At 39.9% G+C, this 19,657-nt stretch overlaps 1 protein-coding gene across 5 annotated transcripts in view; it reads right to left on the minus strand.

The window, feature by feature from the left end:
- Positions 1-1,479: 1,479 nt before the first annotated feature.
- The window catches only part of POU6F2 (POU class 6 homeobox 2), a 302,685-nt gene continuing 284,507 nt past the window's right edge, over positions 1,480-19,657 (minus strand). For 3 of the 5 annotated variants that reach the window (XM_057431525.1, XM_057431527.1, XM_057431528.1), the window contains exons 8-10: positions 18,071-18,239; positions 9,861-10,029; positions 5,209-6,580 (exon numbers count right to left, since the gene is read on the minus strand). In XM_057431525.1, the coding sequence (XP_057287508.1) occupies positions 6,076-6,580; positions 9,861-10,029; positions 18,071-18,239 (843 nt within the window). In that variant the 3' untranslated portion in view covers positions 5,209-6,075. Of the gene's footprint in view, positions 4,704-5,208; positions 6,581-9,860; positions 10,030-18,070; positions 18,240-19,657 lie in introns of those variants that run through there. The other 2 variants (XR_008975165.1, XM_057431526.1) reach the window with 2 other exon arrangements.

The following is a 19,657-nucleotide window of genomic DNA, read 5'->3' on the forward strand; positions in this document are numbered from 1 at the left end:
TCTCCATATCCTTGTATCATACAAGTAGATGAATTATGTGGGTTTGAAGTACAACTGTTAGACCACACTGTGGAGACATGATGCCTAGAGGAGCTGGTGTAATTCTGATACCCTCATTGGTCTGTAGTACGCTGAGCTGTCCTTATGCATACTGTAAAAGGTATTTGTGGAGCAGGTGTTTACCAGTGGGTAGATATAAGGACTACTCAGTCCCAAGGCATTGGGAATAATGGTGTTGGCACTCCCTGGTGTAGCTGGTGTGCAGAAACCTGTAGTCTGTACTTTGAAATGAAGCAGGCACATGATGGTTTAGCCCATGATACAAAGAAATGGCTGTGTGTAGGTAGTACCAACACACAACTTCAAATCATCACAGTTCCCCAGTGTCTTCCTTCTTTTTGTTCTCAGCTTCTTTCTACCTTTGAATCCAACTGCTTTTGTTTTACTTTTGGATCCAACTTCTTTTGTTTTAGAGCACAGGGGCAGTTGGGCATTTAAAATCTTACCTACTTTTCCCACATGCACTAGCTGGTCTAACAAAAGACTATACCTCTGTCATCTCTGCCCTGCTTGTGATGCCTGTATCATCGTGTCTGCAAGAAAGTTGACTTTCCTAATTATGTATCCCACAAAATGCAGTAAAAATGCATGGACAAAGGAAATTCCAATCTGAAAAAAAAATATCCCAGGTATTCCCTGTACTTTCTAAGCAAATAATTATTTTGGTTTTACTTAACACATGGTGTTGCAAATGTGAAACCATATTTAGCAAAATCAAAGGAAAAAAGTTTTGCACAAGTTTAGTTCCTGAGACTCAAGCACAAATTCCTAATATTGCCAAAGCTCTTTGGTTTTGTTTTCTTTTTTTTAGGCTGATTTTTTTCCAAAACAACTTTATGATTCAGCTCATTCAGTTCCCAAAATGTTGATTTTTCACAATCACGTATTTAGACAGAACTCTCCCCAACGCCAGGTGGCCTGAGAAACAGGCATTTCTGCTATCTAATATAATCACAGGAAGAAATGAGGAACGAACCTCATGAGCTCTGCAAAAATGCAAGAGAACTCACTTGACAGGCTGACCCAGCCTCGCTACCTCGCTCCCCTTCCATCACTTACCGGGGCTTTGTCATGGAGGTACCAGGAGGTTCACCATTCCTGGCCATCACGTCCACCTGTGTTCTCCTTCTCTTGGCCTGGGGGATAATACACACTCACCTGAGTGGTCCCACCATATTCCTGAGGCAGATCCTCTGCATACCTGTAGAGAAAATAAGACATCGCAGTGTACATGCCCACTCTGGGTACAAAACCAGTGTTCAGTTTGGCAGATAAAGCACTGCTCCGCAGTGCAAACAGATTTTCTTTCTTCCTTTCTTTCAATCATTTAACTGTTTTTGTATTGAACTCATGTGAAATTACATGAGCTCTGATCATGTGAATAATGCATGAGATTTAAGACAAACACATGAAAGGAGCTTATTTTTCATGTCAAACAATTCTTTATTTTTTATGGTACAAATTAAAAGTGACAGATCTGAAGCTGTTAAGAAATACACAAAGTGCAGCTTTACTGACCATACAGATATTGCTCTAGATTAAGTACAGTTTTTGTCAGTTTTTTTTATTTTTTATGTTTTTTCATGTTAAGCAACCTGTGCAGATAAATCAGCTTTGGTTTCAAAGTCAGAGTAGTAAGGAGCTTTTAAATATCCAGTTTGGTTTCTTGGTCACAAGTCCACCACGTCAACTCCTTTTCGTAGTTATTCGTATTTGTTAACAACACAATACAGTCCGTTTTGTACTGCCATCTTTCCTGCTGCATGCTCCATGCATGGAAAAACATGATCTCTTTGCAGTGCTTCATAAGTGACCCTGGTGACCATTCTGTAGATTATAGCACATAGGACAAAAATAATAATAATAATAGTAATAATAATAATAATTAATAATAATAATATCACTTTTTAACAATAAATAAACAGATGTGCCCCACATAATCTCAAGTTGGAAACAAGCAAACCACATGACAAAAAGCTCATTACAAAATGTTTTCCAAACAGATTTTACAGTCAAACATTGACATGGAAATCAATTTCCTCTCTTAGCTTCTTATTTGAATGTTGGTCAATAACTGGGTACAAGTAGAGTGCTGAGGTAAAACACTGATGAACAGTTTCATTTTTGTAGTTCTTTTCTTTTTTCTTTTTTTTTCTTTTTTTTTTTTTTTTTAAATAGTAACAGTTTAGTATTGCGAGATTGTCAGCAACATTTAGCCATATCTATACAATGTGCATATACCTACATACATTGAGCTTTGGTCCAGCATTGAGAAGACGAGCAAAGGCATTTTACATATTTCTTTTTGGTTATAGCTTGAGTTCTTTGATACGCCTCTACTTGTTCCTTCCTAGCTCCTTTTTGCTTTCTTGTTCTCTCTTTTCTTTCTCTCTCTCTTTCTTTTTTTTTCTTTTTTTCATTATTTTTGGTAATAACATAAAGAAATTGGAATCATTTGAATGCATCTGATTTCTTCAACTGTCCAAAATAGCTTTTTTAGTGAAAAACATAAAAAGACAAAATCAGAACAGTAAGTGAACCCTTGGTTCATTCTTCAAATAATAATTTTATATATATATATATATTTAAAAATTCAATGATCAATAAATTGGAAAACCATCAAACCTTCACATATGACTGAAGAGACTTTTGTCTTCATTTGCTGGTAGCATTCTATCTTTTAGTCACATGCAAAATTAAAAGGTATTCAAATGTAATCGCTACATGAGAACTGTTCACAAATGGGAACCAGAAATGTTGCCAGTAGCAAAATAAAACACAATGTTTATGTTCCCCCCCCAACCCCCGAGATGTCCAACTCACACGTAATTTATCTTCCTAAGAATCTGTTCAGGCACCATTTATGCCTCATAGCAAAAATCTGTTTATAAAAAAATTAATATAAGAAGCATTACAACACTTTAGAAATAATTTACAAAACATACTACAAAATTAGAAAACTGTAAAAAAAATCACTGCACATGAATGGTTTTAAGACTGTGGGATGAACACTGGGTTTTTCTTCCAAGCCGGCGATTTATATTTATCTTACATTTTCACTGCCCTACTTATAGCCTTCCCATATGTACTTTGGAACACAAAGGAGCTTATGTAACTGCTGCCAGCGTAGTTTTAAACATTTAGTATCTTTTCTATGCTGTTTAGTTAACTTTTGTTCTTGGGGGATTTCTCCTCACAAAATTTAGAGCAGTCCCTGGGAGAATTTGAAATTCAGTTTTTAGGCAAAGACTGGTTGATGTTTTTGTTCCCAGGCTGTTGGAGATGGGTGTGCACAAGAGGAGGTGATGTACAGTCTCAAGGGTAGCTGAACAGGTAATGGTGCATGTGGCATTAATGACTGGACAGTTAGCAGCATGCTGGAGACACGGATAGGACTTCAGGAGCACCAGCTTCCAGATATGATCTGTTCTTCCTTGATTCCCTGTTGGCTTCTGGGTGCTTTCCTAATAGTTATGTAAAGTGAGTTGTGGCCACAAGTTTAGGGCTGTCTGGTATAGATAACATAGACAGATCTGCGGATATAGGCATCTATTGATACAGAGGGAAAAAAGAAAACCCAAAGAGGCAGATGTTGTGGTGAAACTCTTTACTTCACGTGCTCGGCTTGGGTAAAACATCTTTTTTGTCTCTCACAATTTGTCTGTGGTTACTGAGATTTTTTTCCCCTGGCAGATATTTATATATCAACAGTTGGAAAAGAGTCAATAAAAATTCTCACTCTCCTCCACATAAAAGCAATACTGAAAATATCCTTAAACATACCCTACTGAAGCTTAAAGCCTAAAATGCATTCGCTGGACATGAGCCCAGCCCAGAGTACTGGATCCTCAGTGCTCTCCAACCCTGACCTTTGAGAGTGCTCACATTTAGAGGCAGTTTCTTGCACAGATGATGGTCTCTGAAACCTTAAAACTCCACCAACCACGCAGCAAGACCCCATTCTACGAGGCAAACCCCATTAATAAAGTAGCGAGGCTGGATTCAAAGCCTAGTGAAATCAATGGAAGTCCCTTTCTTTCACTTAAGTTTTGTATACAGCCTTGAGTTCTTGAGAACTGCACAAGAGAGATGTTATTTGAAGACTCCAGCACTTTGGGAACATCCTTCAACATCCTGGGCAGACCAGCAAAAATCCAGTACAACCATCCTGTGGTTAGTGAATGCAATTAGGAATTGTACCAGCAGAATTTTACTCTACCACCTCTATAGTGAGGTGAACCAAATCCCCAAAGTACTCTTTTGGAAAGTCCTGATTGAGATGCAGCTTCTACCCTAATAGTGGGCTGAACCCCAAAGGCTGGAGCAGAGCTCAGCAGAAGAGGAAAACTGCAGGTGACATTCACAGGTCAGCCCATACCCCATCAAGAACCTGCAACACCTCTCTGTCCCTCTGAGCCTTGGTATACTCATAGGTCCAATAATCACAGGATTTTAGAAGATGTTTGTCCAATCAAAAGAGAAGCCACAGAGATACACTGTCTTTAAAGGAAAATCAATTCACCTGTTACATATTGCAGGTGGCCCACCTTACAATTCCCAAAGGAGATTCAGTGGGTTTCTCTATATCCTGATTGCTTAGTCTAGCCAGTGGTCACAGCAAACATCTGGAGAAACACATCCTCCTACTGAAGAGGACAACAGGGCAAGCATCAGTACCAGATGACATTAAAAATAAAAGCAGAAGGAACAAAGCACTACCACTGAAACAGTCCATAGTGATGTAAAACCCAAAACATCCTCATCACTTCTCGGCCTGTCCACGTGTTTTCAGCAGAATCTCAAGAAATTTCTTTGGCTAGCAGACTTTGGAGAGAAATTGCTTCAAACAGAACCATAATAAAAACGCAGTATGGTACCAAGTGTGCAGTTTAGAGTTATACTACAAAATGAGTTTTGGTAACCTCTCCAGGTTCACGGCCAAAGGACAGAGAAATCCCAAGCTACCCATTCGACAAGAAGCACAATGTTCAGCATGGGCTGACAGTTCATCAGACATAATCCTAATCCTTCTTTGTCCTCTATTGCATTTCAGCATACCAATATAAAAGTGTTCAGATTTCACTTTTCCTTTTAAAAATCTTCAAATAGTACTGGGTTATGTGGGCTTGGGAAGGGGCGGGGGGGGGGGGAGCGAGCTGGGAGAAGGAGGCAGCAAAAGAAACCAGCGAAAAGGAAAAGAAATGGAAACCAGGACATACACCCTTAGAAGAGAAACACCAAACCCTGCAAATCACAATAAAAACAAATTAATTTTGGCACCCAAACACTTGGAGATTGCAAAACCAAAAGAAAAGGAGGTGACCACTATGGAATGGCTTTAACCCCTGTTTGTACACACCTGCAGGGGGTGCGAACAAGGAAGGATGAGAGAAATTAATCCTGTTGTTCTCCTGTTTGCAAAATACAAATGTAAAAATTCATAACACAATTGTACACTCATAAAAGAGTAGATTAACAATCTAGTTTGCAATGCCATATTTCTGACTTTGGTTAATAGGTTTCATAGTGAATCAGCACTTGATACCTGAAAGGCTACAATCACTCCTCCAGGTGGCAGGCTTGTATTCTCTTTTAAACAGATAAAAGTTTTTTTTTTGTCTTTTTTTTTTTTCCTTTCATTTTTGTTCTTTTTTTTGTTTTGTTTTGTTTTTCCTTAAAATGTGTTCATATTTTCATAATATACAGAAAAAAAGTAAGCAGTTATTTGGTTTACTTTAAGTCCCTTTAAAAAAACTGGCTTTTTTTTTTAGGAGGGGAGGAACTAATTCTACGACACACACACACACACACACACACTGAGTGTTGTGTAGTTTTTCATTTAGTTTTTTAAATAGGAAATCCCATGGACATTTATAAACTGTTCTGTCCTTCTTGCAGTTTTCTCAGTCTTTTACTTACAAGGGTGATGAACAGGTATTTTCACAGAGTTCAAATGGTTACGTTTCTGTTGGTGCAGGGGTTTGGTTTTGTGTGTGGTTTGGTTTAGTTTTGTTTTTAGGAGTTTTCTTCCAGAGAGTCTGTTAAAGGCTCCATAGGAACTGCTGTCGCAGGCTCGTGTTGTTTCAAACGTTTAATTGTGTTCTTCAGTGCTTGCCTCTTATTGCAGAACCAAACTCTAACTACTTCCCGGTCATAGTTCAGTTTCTCTGCAATCTCTGTCATTTCTTGCCCAGAGGGGTGCGTGTTCTTCTCAAAGTGGGCATTCAAGATTTCAAGGGCTTGTGGCGTGAATGAGGTGCGCCTCTTGCGCTTTTTGGATGGTTCGCTTCCAATAAACTCGGTAAGGTTCTGCATACCTGCTCGATGGCGGGCCTCAGCCTCAGCCATCCACCGCTCAAGCACCGGCTTTATCTTCTGGGCACTTTTAGGGGTGATGTCCAGCTTTTCAAACCTGGCAGGATACAAAAGGCCAGGGTTCAGTTTGGCTGTCAGACTGCTAGCTATAGTGTTCTCTTGGGCTTCCTGTGGTAGGAAAAAGTGGCTTCTCAGGATGGTGTGTCTGAGGGAAAATTGAGAAAGAAGAGTCTTACACTGATGCTCTGCCAGGGTGGGACTTCCTGCCTGCCTGACTAATTGACTGGCAGAGGTAATGTACAATGGATTATGAAAACTAGCAGATAGGTATATCTATAAATATATATATATAGCTAGATATTTAAGCTAACACAAAACGAGCACTACAACAAAATTTTAAGTATACTGAATAATACAGGTTATGAGTCGCATTTTCATATTTCATATTTCTATGATCTCTAAAACCTTTAATGCTAAGTCTAATTACAGGAAATGACATCAAAGGCAATTGCTCTTTCTCATCTTGTCTTTGTGATTAATCCTTTTGTTTGCCCTCCCATCCCACGTTGTCAAGAAGCCACAGCTTTAATAATACAAACAAATGGCAGTTACTAGCTTCTCAATATCAGGTTTCTTTTCCTTTCATTTTTCAGCAATTTTCACTGTTTGCAAGTTAACACTATATCCCTTCTCTGGGTCGGAGAAAGATTCCCATAGCTACGGCAGTGTTCAGCTGAAACAGCTGGACACTTTGCAATTATCTTGACTGCCCCCACAATGTGCAAAGACAGACTCATGTTTTCCAGATGAAACCCAGCATAATAGTCTACTAATATGCTGTGGCACCAAGCTGGGTTTATTGTGGGATTTCTGCAAACTGTACCAGAATGATATCATTTCCTGTAAATGAGGTCTCCTATATATCATTTTGCCATCAAAAAGTCTCTTGCCAAACCAGATTTTACAAGTATTATAAAACATCTGGAAAAGCAGCCACACAAAGCTTTAATCCTTTCAAAAACAAGCAAAGAGCCGAGTTCACATTTCAAGTCTTTTAAGTACTTGTTTCTTTCATTTACCCAGTTCATCCTCTCTTGCTACACATTAAAATAGTCTTAACCCAAGTCCTCTGACGCCGCCCATCCGTATCTCCCCACTTTGCCTATGTCCACCCCTCACATTGTGGTGTTTAATGTTGTGCAAGGACAACAGTTACTGTGTGGTGCTGCTGCACTCTCCAGCCCATCCAGTGCTGAAGCACTGCCGCTGCTAATCATGACATGCGCTGGAGATGAGAACAACCAAATCGATGCCTTTGCGCAAAGCAACCCAGTGACTGGAGTTGGTAGTTTTTAGCGTCTCTATTTAGCACATGGCAGCTGCAGAAAACACTCCAGCAAAAAACAAAGCATTTCTTACAAACAAAGAGTAAGATAAGGAATCCTTTCAGGTAATAACACTCCAAAGAATCTGTATCTGGTGCCTGTGATCCTAGCGTGGTATTGACTGCAAGGTGTCCTTCTTTGGTGTCCATGATATTTCAGGCTGAAGCGTATGTTTTAGAACACATGGTCTCAAGTTAAGAAAATGCTGTTATTTGCATGCAGAACACATCCCGCACAGGCCACCAGGAGATTCTATTCCTGTCTCCAACTTGGCCGTTTCACTTGCTTACCTAACTGCCCCTTCTATTACCCTGGAGTTCGTACTGAAACTCTGTGGTAACCACTAGAAGAAAAGTTAAACCTACTGTTTCTGAAGAACAGCATACTGCCACTGAAGCAGCTTGTCTTGGTGCTTAACAAGTCATAACTTGTTACCACACCCCGAAGTGATATCCATTTGGGGCAGTCGAAGGAAATAAGACAACCCTATAACCTTGCAAGTATTTGAGACCAGCTTCTACACTCAGTCCTCCTGTTCTGAGCAATTTACCCCTCTAAGGAGCCCTCTGTAAAAGGTCTCCACATTCTGGGCTTTTGTTAGTCATGTTTGTACTCCATCTTTCTGGGGGGTTTTCGTGATAATCCATTAGTGGGGAACCCTTTCTCTTAGTAAAATTCAAACCCTGCCCAGTGGTTTTCTCAGGTGTGAGGTAGCTGGAGGAAATGAAAGACAGTAAACTAGACAAAAGCAGAGGAAACTGCAATTTATCACTTTAAAGCATCTCCTGTTAAATAGCAACTTAAGTCTACACAAATTGGCAATTGCTAAAAACTCCACCCATTTTTGGTATTCTTCACCAACTGACCACAGGGAAGGAAAAAAATTAATCCTTAGCAACAGGGAGCAACAGCATTCATATCACTGGCATTGCGTGTTAGTGTTGATACTGCAGTACCATGTTGTTTGGTATAACGATATACAAGTCCTGAAACAAATTTTCCAGCAGTAGTATCCTTGTATAGACTGAATAAAGGTTATTTTCTACAGGGAGGTATCTTATAAGAAAAAACAGTAGGGGAGACCATAGAAGTGAGAGGATCCTATGGAGCATTTTGTATTTAACAACAATCAATGGGTTTTATGGAAAATCATTGAGCAAAATGTGAGCTGCAAGCTCGCTACCCCATACTGATGTTATTTATAACCTTAGTCTTAAACTGCAGGAAAAGTACACTTCCGTTCTATGGGGAATACATTAAAAGTATAAAGAGCAGATAAAAAGACAGAGCATTTCATGGATCACCAAGAACAAAATCCACTTAAATGAGCTTAGAGCTGGTTTCTTGGCTTTTACTGATGGAGAAGAACTATAAGGCATTGCCCAAGAGGAAAAAGCTGTTACCTAAGTGTGTTTGTTACCTCATGCATAAATATGGGATCACTGTAATACACATACATGCATATACGGTGTTTGCTTCTAACTATCTCTGTCAAGACTGTGTTATCATTTCTTACGATTGGGGCAGATTTCTCCTTCTGCTTTGCATATATGAGTTGTCTGGATTTTTAGTAAATATTTAGGCAATAAAAGATGAATAGCTGCTAGTTTACAAGACAGCAGGAAGTATATTTTTTTCCCCTTCTGTGTTGCCGAGGTAAATCATCATTAACATCCTATATGTGAAGTGCTAACCACAGTAATACAGGTTTTAACTTAGCAGGGATGCAGCTATGAAATATTTGTTCAGTAACCCTATCTGTAGAAAATGGCACAGTATGAAGAGGGTCAGCTGGTGCTTATCCACCATCAGCAGGGTCTCCAGCTCGTCTAGTGAATTAAATCTCAATGCCAGGAACATCGTTTCTCGCTTGTTTAAAGAAGAAGGAAAAAAAAACCACAACCAACTAAAGTTACTTTAGGGGTAAACAACAAGAGCATTTTATCTGCCGGTTACCAACATCACTGGCTAGTATAAGTCCCAGATCAAATAATACATTCTAAAGACATGAGACTCAAACACAAGCATGCTCTTTGCAATAAACTGAAGAATTATTAAGAACAAAGGAGGGAGAGGAGAGTTTATGATGTAACTTGTTACCTGCAGATGGCAGACTGGCTATAGGCTGGGCCTTCCGTGGCGCTTAGGGCTTGGCCAACTTGAGTCTGTGTCAGGCCAAGGGACAGGCGCCGGATTTTAAAAGCTTTGGCAAACTCTCGGATTTCTTCCAGATTCACCCCATCCACCTCTCCCGTGGCTGTCTGAGGATCTGTTGGAATATTTGTTTAATCATGTCAGTCCTTCATGTCACATAGAGCGGGCTCTCTGGGTTTACACCAGCTTCCATCGGCAGGCGTTAATCTCTTTTCTTCTTAATATTTATCCCTTTCTCTTCTTCCCCAGGCAGAAATAGGCTTGCCTTCTTAGGTTATGAGGCATGTTCAGATCATTAAAATGAAAACTAGTTCAGTGTTTCCAGGTACTTTATTGTTGAACTCCTGAAAATGGCCAACTCACCTCAGTGAGGGGGTGCCTGGGCTCCTCACTGCCATTTGTGCCTTGCAAAACCTTCCCCAGCTCGACATGTGGTGTTCCCTGTTTCCCTTTCTTATCACGTACAGAAGGAAGGCTGGTGTTAATGTGTGTATTTGCAGGTTGTGGGGAGGGCTAAATACATGCACAAACTGCTTGGGTTTTTAATCTGCAAGCAAGAATTTCTGCTTTATCTACAAATAATGCCAAATAATGAGATTCACAAACCTTCCTTCCCTTTTCCACAATACCCAACCCAAACTGCCAGCCAAGCGTACAAAATACCCCAGCAAATGAACAAGCCCAAACAAAAAGCTGCCCTTAAAAACTCCTTAATTTAAAAATAATCTTTTAAAATATGCCCTTCTGAGAAGCAGCCTTTCAAGCTTTTCATTCTGCCTCCCATCAGGTTCATAATCAAGGAGCAGCAACATCAGCCATTAGGTTTTGGATGGTAATGCTGCACAGTTTTTTACTTTTATATTAGCCCCTCTGAAGATAATGCTTATGATGCTGTGAGAATAAATCTGTCCTTCCTCTCCATAGCAGTTTACTGACACAGAAGCCTTTGTCCCTGAAAGGACACATAATAAAGCATGTCTACCACAGGAAAGCTCCTTTGGTGCTGGATAACTCGGTCAATTTAGGACTTATCAAGGGAAATGACACAACAGCTGGAGAATGGAACTTTTTTCCCCCTCCAAGCTACTGATCCCCGGCTAAATGAAAGCATTTGCCGAGTCGGAGACAGCATGGGACTGGGATGGTGGAAGATTTCAAAGTGTTGTGCAATCCTGCATGTAGTGAAGCCGTTCTCCCAGTGAGACATCTCTATTGTTCTTCACCTCATTCCTCAGACTTCTGAGGTGAAGAGTTTGCAGCACAACAACCCGTCAATTTCTGTAAATGCAAGCAGTTGTCCAAGGACAGTGCTAGACTACATTACTATTCTGAACCCTATATGAGAGTGGCTCCCACTAGTACTGCTGTAGCTAAGGGCTTATCAGCGCTACAGTAACAAAGCTTTTATTCTCAGGGGTTTATAAACCTGATGTAAAATTTCCTTATAATGGAAATGTCCTATGAAAAATCTTTCACTCCAATAATAGAGAGAGGGAAGAGGTTTTTCTGCTATATAAATTTAAGCCTGTATCTATTTGTAGCTTGAGTGTAAGAAGCACACACAGCAATAGTATTTTAAAAATACTCATGTATGCAGCCAGGGACCACATGAACTATGCATACAGGTAAACACACACATAGGCTCAATCTAGTCTTGACAATACTTCACACTCAGAATCATCCCTCCTACTGTCAGTGCTGTGCTTGAGCTCACCTGTGCACCACACATGCATACACTCATTCAGTGCAAAGCCAGGATGCATATGGTTTGCTTTTACGCAGTCAGTGCTGTGACAGGGGACACTCAGGTTTGTAAAGTGATTGATTGCCTTTAGGGGTGTGAAATTTTCCTACTTACCACATACACAGTCTACCTAACATTCCAGGTCTGATTTTCAGAGACACAGAGTAGAGCTGAGTATCTGCTGGGAAAGGGGCTTCATTCTTACATAGCATCTTTGGGAAAAGGAATGCACTTACAGAGGTGGACCAAAACACTGAAGCCCTTTATCCCTGAACTCTAGGGAAAAGAGCATTTGTATCAAATGAGAACCACTTCTACTTCAGGTGTGATTCAAAGCCCTTTGAAATCTATAGTAGTCCCTTGATTTCTGTCAGCTCCATAAAACTCAAATAGTACCATGAAGACCACCATCATCATGTAACACCACTGGCCTGTTTTACTCTGTTGCTGTATAAAATGCCATCAATACATAATCTTGGACTCTGTGGACTAATACATACACATACATAAGCATTTATGAATAGATAATGGACTTTGCTTTAATATGTTCTGAGCTCTCAGAACACTAGAGTGTATAGTGCACTTCACATTTTAGGAAGAGTAACTTACTGAAGCCTGTAAATATACTGGTGCTTTTTAAATTAACTGGATATCCTAGGGAAGGCAGCACAGTGCCAACAGGAAAATAAAGAATACCAATCTCATTGAGTGGTAGTGATCTACAATAAGAACATTTAAAGACTCCCAGTGTACATTATGGCTGTTGTGTCAATGAGACTACTGGGTGCTGGGGAAAGTTGTCTGAGATCATTTTAGGGGATAAGTGTACATATCCCCTAACAAAAGGGAAGCACCTAAAATTCCCCCAGATGTCCTGGTGGATGGTGAATGTGGATGAGAAGAGTGGAAGAAACAGAATCCACACGCTCTCGTTCTGCACTGAAACTCCCTTTTTCCTGCTGAAGGGAACAGTACGATCGCTTTTGAACTCTCCTGAAAAATCCCATGTGAGTTTGTTGGTGAGTGCAAATACGCTGTGATTTTAATAGTTAGGGGAAAGAGTTGCTACAAAGAAATCCGTGCACCCTGAAGGAGAAAGCAAATTTCTGTTGCACAGAGTTCTGCCATAGAAGGGATTACAGGGGATGATTTCCCCAGTCAGACAGGAGGAGAAATAGTCGGCAGAGGAAGTCCAATGGAAAGTAAATTGGATAAAAAAAAAAGGCAGGACAAAACACTGTTAATGGAAAATGGACTGGAGCTCAGGGGAAAGGATGAAGAATAATTTGTTTGTGGAAGGCATTTTAATTTTATAGTAACAGATGACAGTAAAATGAATTTGGAAGGAAGAAAGAAACTTCATGGAGACACAAGTATAAGAGCACAAGGGGAAAACAGTGATTTCCACAAAGAGAACATCCAGTAATAATGTTAAAGGAATGAGCAGAGGGATGCATCTGAGAGGAGGAAAATGAAATGGAAAAAAGGAGGAATAATAATGTAGAACTGAATGAAGAGAAAACAAGACAAAAGAGAACAGAGATAGGATGAGACAATACGAAGAAATCATACAAAAGGGACAGGAAGAGGAGAGATGAATCTTGCAGTCCATGCTTAGGCAGAGCTTCTTTTTAAATGTCCTTTCTTTGGAAACAACCATGAATTTTTGTCTTTAAAATAACTAGCATAAAAGGAAGAAGCTATAAAGAATACCGCAGTCTGGGGGGGGGGAGAAGGTGAGGAAAGAAAAAAATTAAGGGAGATTTTAAAAAAGGAAAGAAATGCACCTTTTAAAAATAAGGAAATGTGTTAAAGAAAAACGTAAAATCATAAACAAAATATGACTCAAATGGAAAGTACCACGAACACTGAAGTTATTTAAGCCCAATTCAATCCCTTTGTTATTGTACTTTAGTAATTTCCCTAATGTTAGGTGGCCTTTGTAAAGAGAGTTACTCTCATTAGAGTAAGTGTGCAGCACCTTGCACCAAGTAATTATCTACTGAAGTTATTATATTTCTCTAAGCAATTCCATTAACAGAGTAAGGCAGCTGAATATGCCTGGTTTTACTTATTATATATTATACTTAGCTAAAAATTCTGGGATATGGCAAATCTCTACCAGGGTACTCTACTCCAGGGCTTCATCTGAAGGATGGGACTACAGCTTTGGAGCAAATGAGGAAAAGGAAACGACAATATTCCTGCCTCAGGAGCAGAAAAGCAATCAAAGAGATGTTCGGGAAGCCACAAGTTGTTTCTTGCTGCCCTCATGCCTGTAGATTTCATTCAGAACTACTGACCCATTGAAGGCTTCATCCCACTAAAAGACTTTGAGTGGACTTTGGCAGACACTAGATTTAAATTGCAGGCCTGTTAGACAAAGCTCTGCTGGCCTGTGTGTGGGAGATGGGACATTAAGAAGGCTTTTCAGTTATGAGCCATAGGCTTGAAAAAGTGGTGCTCCTGCTCCTCAGGGATCCGCACCCATGGGCTGAGTGGATTCTGCAAAGGAGCAAAAGAGGGATGACTTCCTGTGTATTTATTTCCCTGTGAGCAGGCGCAGTTGTATGCAAATGGGCTTTTAGTCACTTGAAACCATTTTCAAATTCATGATGATCAATTAAGACCATTTGTCTAAAAATATGGTGCTACCAATGACAATGAAAAGCTGCAGGGGATCCTGTCTGCCTTCTCATGGTTCATTACACAGGACAGGTGGTTTGACCCTTTCCTGCTGAACTGACCATACTGTATTCCTTCTTATAGGCTCTTTGGAATGCTCTTAATATCGGGATCACAGCGGGTTAATTCCCAAGTGCAACACTTTCCTCAGTCTGACTGTATGGGAAGTATTTTCTTTACTCTGAGTTCCCTGCTTGGTTTAATTGAGCTTTCTTCTATTTTGAGCAAGGGAGAAGTACCCAAACAATCTTCTCTGTGCCATTCATTACCTTAGATAGGGTACTGTGGCTAAGAAGTTTCAGTTTCCTTACAACTTGAAGCACTACCTTGATAGGTATCTCTTGTCAGTACTGGGCTTCTTGGCATCCCAAGTTAAAATCTAACTCCAACAAATCCAAGCAGGTGAGCCTCCAAAACTCATATCTACTCAGTGGAGACTGGCTACACCTCTGTGTGGAATTTTATTTGAGATTTTGTCTGTACTGAGGATGCTTGAGTCTCAGGCTGAAATAGATGGCAAAGAACCCCCTTCCTATGGTTATGGCTCTGGCCTGCTTTGCACCAGGGCAGCAGTGAAGATAGATACTGACTCGCCCCTCTTCTTGGTGATCATTTCCCACACTCTGATGGCTTACAGGGAGGGTGGGAGTGGTGTCTGCATGATGTGGATGCAGAGGGGGCAAAAATTAACCTTGTGTCTGAAGAAAAAGAAATGTTGGAAGGGTGAAAAAAACAGCTGAAGACTACTAAGGAGCAGGGATTTGAGTTTGGAGTGGAGGGAGAGAGGGTCTGACTGTGCAGAGAGTAGTAATCACTGTGGTAGAGGACAGAAAACAGGGAAAAAAAGGGTGCATGAGTAATAAAATAAGGTATAGGAGGATAGAAACTACCTAATAAAAAGGCTGGTAAAAAGGACACAGATATGGTCTGAGGACAGAGACCGACTGGGATGTGGAGTGGAACTGAAATGGGAAGAGGCATTGAGGAATCATGGACTGCGGGGAAAAGACTGCAGGAGGAACAAAAAAGCACAGAGGCAAAGGGAGTGCTGATTATGTGGCGAACAGTGTGAGGATGCAATGGGACTGGAAGAGAAGTGGTGGAGGGATCCAAGCCTGAGAGGAACAAGTAGAATGTCTGTGTTAAGTAGTGTATCTCCCCACTTCCACTAATTGATATTCCTGTGCTGCATACTCCTTTTGCTCTCAGCCAAATCCATGACCACAGCATGTGTCTTATTCCTTTTAGAGCAGGACCAACAAGATGATAACTGAACCTATTAGTTTTTCTACCTATTCAGCTGACAGAAGATCTCATACTTCCAACTACGAATATAAGCATTATCTCACCATATGACTGACTGACATTGCTATCCTGCTTTGTTGCTACCTTGAAATTTATCCAAGCAAAAAATGGAGCTAAAAAAAGCCATCCTCAGAGCTGCACAAATAAACACTCAGAAGCTTCAAAATATTGGAGTTACAGTAGCCCAACACAGTGTAGCACAGACTTTGAGCCCTTGATTACCAGATCTTTTTCCCCAGACTCCTGCCTCATCCAGTGCCCAGGATGAATTGTCTTTCATTACAGAGGAACTGATTGATGTATTGCCTTTTTACTTGTTCAGTGTGTGGCCCCAGACCCCTATTAAAGCTCTTCACCAAAGACACTTCTTCTTGAGCTCCTCTGTTTTTCTAGATCTTAATTTATTTTATTATGTTTCTACAAGATGAGGGTCTTCCCCTTCTCACTCACACAGAAGCGGACAGATATTAAGGAAAAAGCATTTTTGGGTACCCAGTCTAGGTCAAGTAGCAAATTATTTTTTTAGACGGTGTGTTTAAATGGTTCTTTATACAGTTCCACAGTGAAAGTGCACTTAAAATTGTAAGTGTGAGTACCAGGTTCTTCTGTAAATTAAAGTCCAGAGTCTCAAGCTGGGTATTTAGAGAGTGCTTGTGAAAAATGTGTTTAAAGTGACTTGCCTGCCATTGCACTGGAATCATGTGGCAGACAGAAAGCTTCAGCTCCTGAGACCTCTACCACTTGAAGCAAGACCATCCTTCACCCTGCCACAGCTCCCTACCTCAAATGTTATGCAAACTGCAGAACAGGTTAGTGTATGAGATAGGGAACAAACCCTGGGACAACAGCCCACCTGCTGCATTACTAATTCTGATGCACCCCTAGAAAAAAATCCATTTTGAAAGAAGGATGAGAAAAACATCTTGATTGTGTGATTTTGATCACAGCGTATATCGTTATTATAAAACACATGTTCTAAGAGGAACTGCATACGGTTGAACAAGTAATTGTTTTTCTAGCATCCTGTAAGTTTTGATGGAGTTACTGAGTAAACTTAAAAGGGCTTCTTCCATGTTACTTTATTGTGTAGTGGATTTATTCACATGGGGGAACTGACGGGAATAACTAGTGTGGGGTAAGATACCCCTCTATAGTTACTCTAGAGTATTATTTTAATAAGAATGTCCACAAGGGGGCTGTTCTGGACTAGCTTTTGAACTTATTCTGCACTCGCTACTTTAGTCAATCTTGCCATATAGACAAGGGGTAACTTCATGTATTTTTAACACGAAGCCTCTTATTTGTCTTCTTCCTACATAGAATGCTTGTCTACATAAGCAAATTTACTAGGAGAGCAATAGCAGTATATTTATATCACTATAATTACATCTGTATCTATATATTTTATGTACTTACAGCTACCAATGCGGATATTTTTATTCCAGAATAGAAGTATTCACACTGGGAGTTATACCAGCATACATTTACCACTACAGCTCTGCTAGCGATCTCCCCATGTAAACAATCTCTGAAATAATCTAACCAGGACTTTTTTCACATCTTCCCTTGCATGACAGTTTCTCCAAGCCCTTCATAAGCTTGTATCAGTCCTATATTTTACATTACCAATGTGGCATGAGCCATAGCTTTTGTTTCCTTGAAATATGTACATGGAGTATCTTTGAACAAGGTCATCTAATACACTGGGATTCTTGCAGTGTGCAAAAACTGTTAATGCTTCTTATATATACTTTTAACCTGTTGGGTTTTGCTATGTAAAAAACAAAGTTAATGCTGATAAAGTAATAGCAAAGACTCTGAACTATGTAATCTGGAAGAAAGGATTGCTGTTACAATCCTAACAATGAAACTCAGTCATTTCACAGCAGAGCGTGGTGTCTATCCTCTCCCACGTGTTACAGTTCGTTCTTGTTTAAATTGTGTGAACCTTTCCTGGCAGGAAAGGTCTCTTGCTCTAGATTTGTGTAGTTGTAAAATGCTTTGCTACACTAACTGCAAGCAGACAAGTAGTAACGAACTAGCAGCCTAACCACATGAAGAAGTATCTGGCTGCCTACCAAATTCTGAGCGCTATAATTCATTATATTGACCAATTCAAAACCTCATTTTCAAAGAACATTAACTACATTTCAGTTATAAGAATTGCCCTCGCAAGAATGAACAGTTGCTACCATTTTTATGACCGTTTTTAGCACCGATGACAATTTCACTAGGCATGTTTACCTTAAGCCCCATCCATGCCAGCACTTAGCAGTTCCCACTGGTTAAGAGTCACTCTACTTAGCAACATACAATCTACTATATGAAACACAAAAAGAAGGAGGGAAAGCAGATCAGGAAACTCAGAGTGATGAGGACAAACAGAGGGGAGAATTAAGGAGAGCCAGGGAGCAATACTTACTGCTGACTAACTGGCCAACACTCAAAGCTGAAGAGGAGGAGGATGAGGAGGAAGAAGAGGAAGCCTGACGCACTGGGCTTTGAGACATAGATGCTTGACTGTGAGCCAAATGCAGGAGATTGGATTGTGAGGCTGCTTGTCCCACTTGCGTCTGGGAGGGCTGATGGAGCTATATGTTAAAATGTAAAAATAGGTATTTAGAAAATGAAGCAGTAATAGGAAACTTTCAATGCACCATCTCACTCATCTACTTCTGGGGAGCAAATCTCACAGGAGCATTAAATACCATGGACTTAAGTTCAGGTGACAGTGTTACAGCAGGAGAAATCTGAGCTCTTTTGTATTCTGGCTCTCCATTTTTACTGTGTTTAACCAGATACTTAATCTAATTAGAAGGTAAGTATTTGTTTGAAATGGGTAATAAGAGACCTATGACATTCATAGCAGCATTCTGATTTAATAAACATATGTCCTTACCTGTTTTCTGACTCGTGAAGTCAGACTTTTATTTCCTACATGGATTCTCATACAAATCGGCATTGTTTCAGAGAGGTCCTTTCATACTGCAGGACCAGGACAAGGAAGAGTAAATAAACTGGGGGAAAATCCCTTTCCTTCAAAAATGAATAATTTGGTTTATGACATTAGATCTAACAGATAAAAAAAAAAAAAAATCATATTTCTCAATTGATAAATTGTCCTTGCCTAAAACACACAGTGAGCCCCGTTCACAGCAGGACTGTGTCGAGTAAGAGACACCTAAACAGTCCAACAGGTAGGACAGATGCAAATGATACACCTTGATACATGCATCTGCCTTTCCAATTTCTTCCTTACAAATTTTACAACAGTGTAGTCTTTGGTTGTTCATTAGGGAAAAGGAAAGAACCATTAATCAGCTTTCATGGGGGACTGAAAACATTCTCTGGTACTGATTGTTACATAAAACTTCAGCAAATTCAAAGGGAAATTTCTCTGCAGAATGAAGGTACGCAACTGGGTATTACAGTTTTGAATTGGCTTCTAGTAGTCCCGTCCATCCCTTTCAGAGCTTAATGATACAGTAATACAGGCTTGATACACTCAGGTGACTGCTACTTATTATACCTTTATTTTATGTTGATTCTTGATATTGATCAAAAAAGATTGCAAAAATGTACTAAAAGGCTTTACTTTTAAGTGATAGTTGTAATCTGCATTCTTAGAAAGGGGGAAAGATAAAGGCCTATTTGCCCTTGCTGCAAGTCAGTAATTTAAATCTATTTCTTGAATTCTAAGGAGTATGAGTTTTTCTCTTTTGATAGTTAACTGAATGAATGACTTCAGAGAAGGAGCTGAATTCATTAGTAGTACTCGAATTATATATATACGCTCCCAGAACACATAGAAATGCCCGATGCTAAGTAGACAACAAATTGTATGGCACTGTAGATAAAGGTATGTGATCACACTGAAGGTGACACTTCTCTGTGGAATACATAGGAACCATTTTAATGACATTATTCCTGTTATGGGTCTGTTTAAGAATGGAAGAAGTTACAACTCCTTTTTCTGCCTCCCACATGGAATAACAAAGAACCAAGCAAG

This window comes from Pezoporus wallicus, unplaced genomic scaffold, assembly GCF_028554395.1.
Source record: "Pezoporus wallicus isolate ANWC-B61680 ecotype Strahan unplaced genomic scaffold, APGP_CSIRO_Pwel_v1 scaffold_11491, whole genome shotgun sequence".
In the NCBI taxonomy this organism is placed as follows: domain Eukaryota; kingdom Metazoa; phylum Chordata; class Aves; order Psittaciformes; family Psittacidae; genus Pezoporus; species Pezoporus wallicus.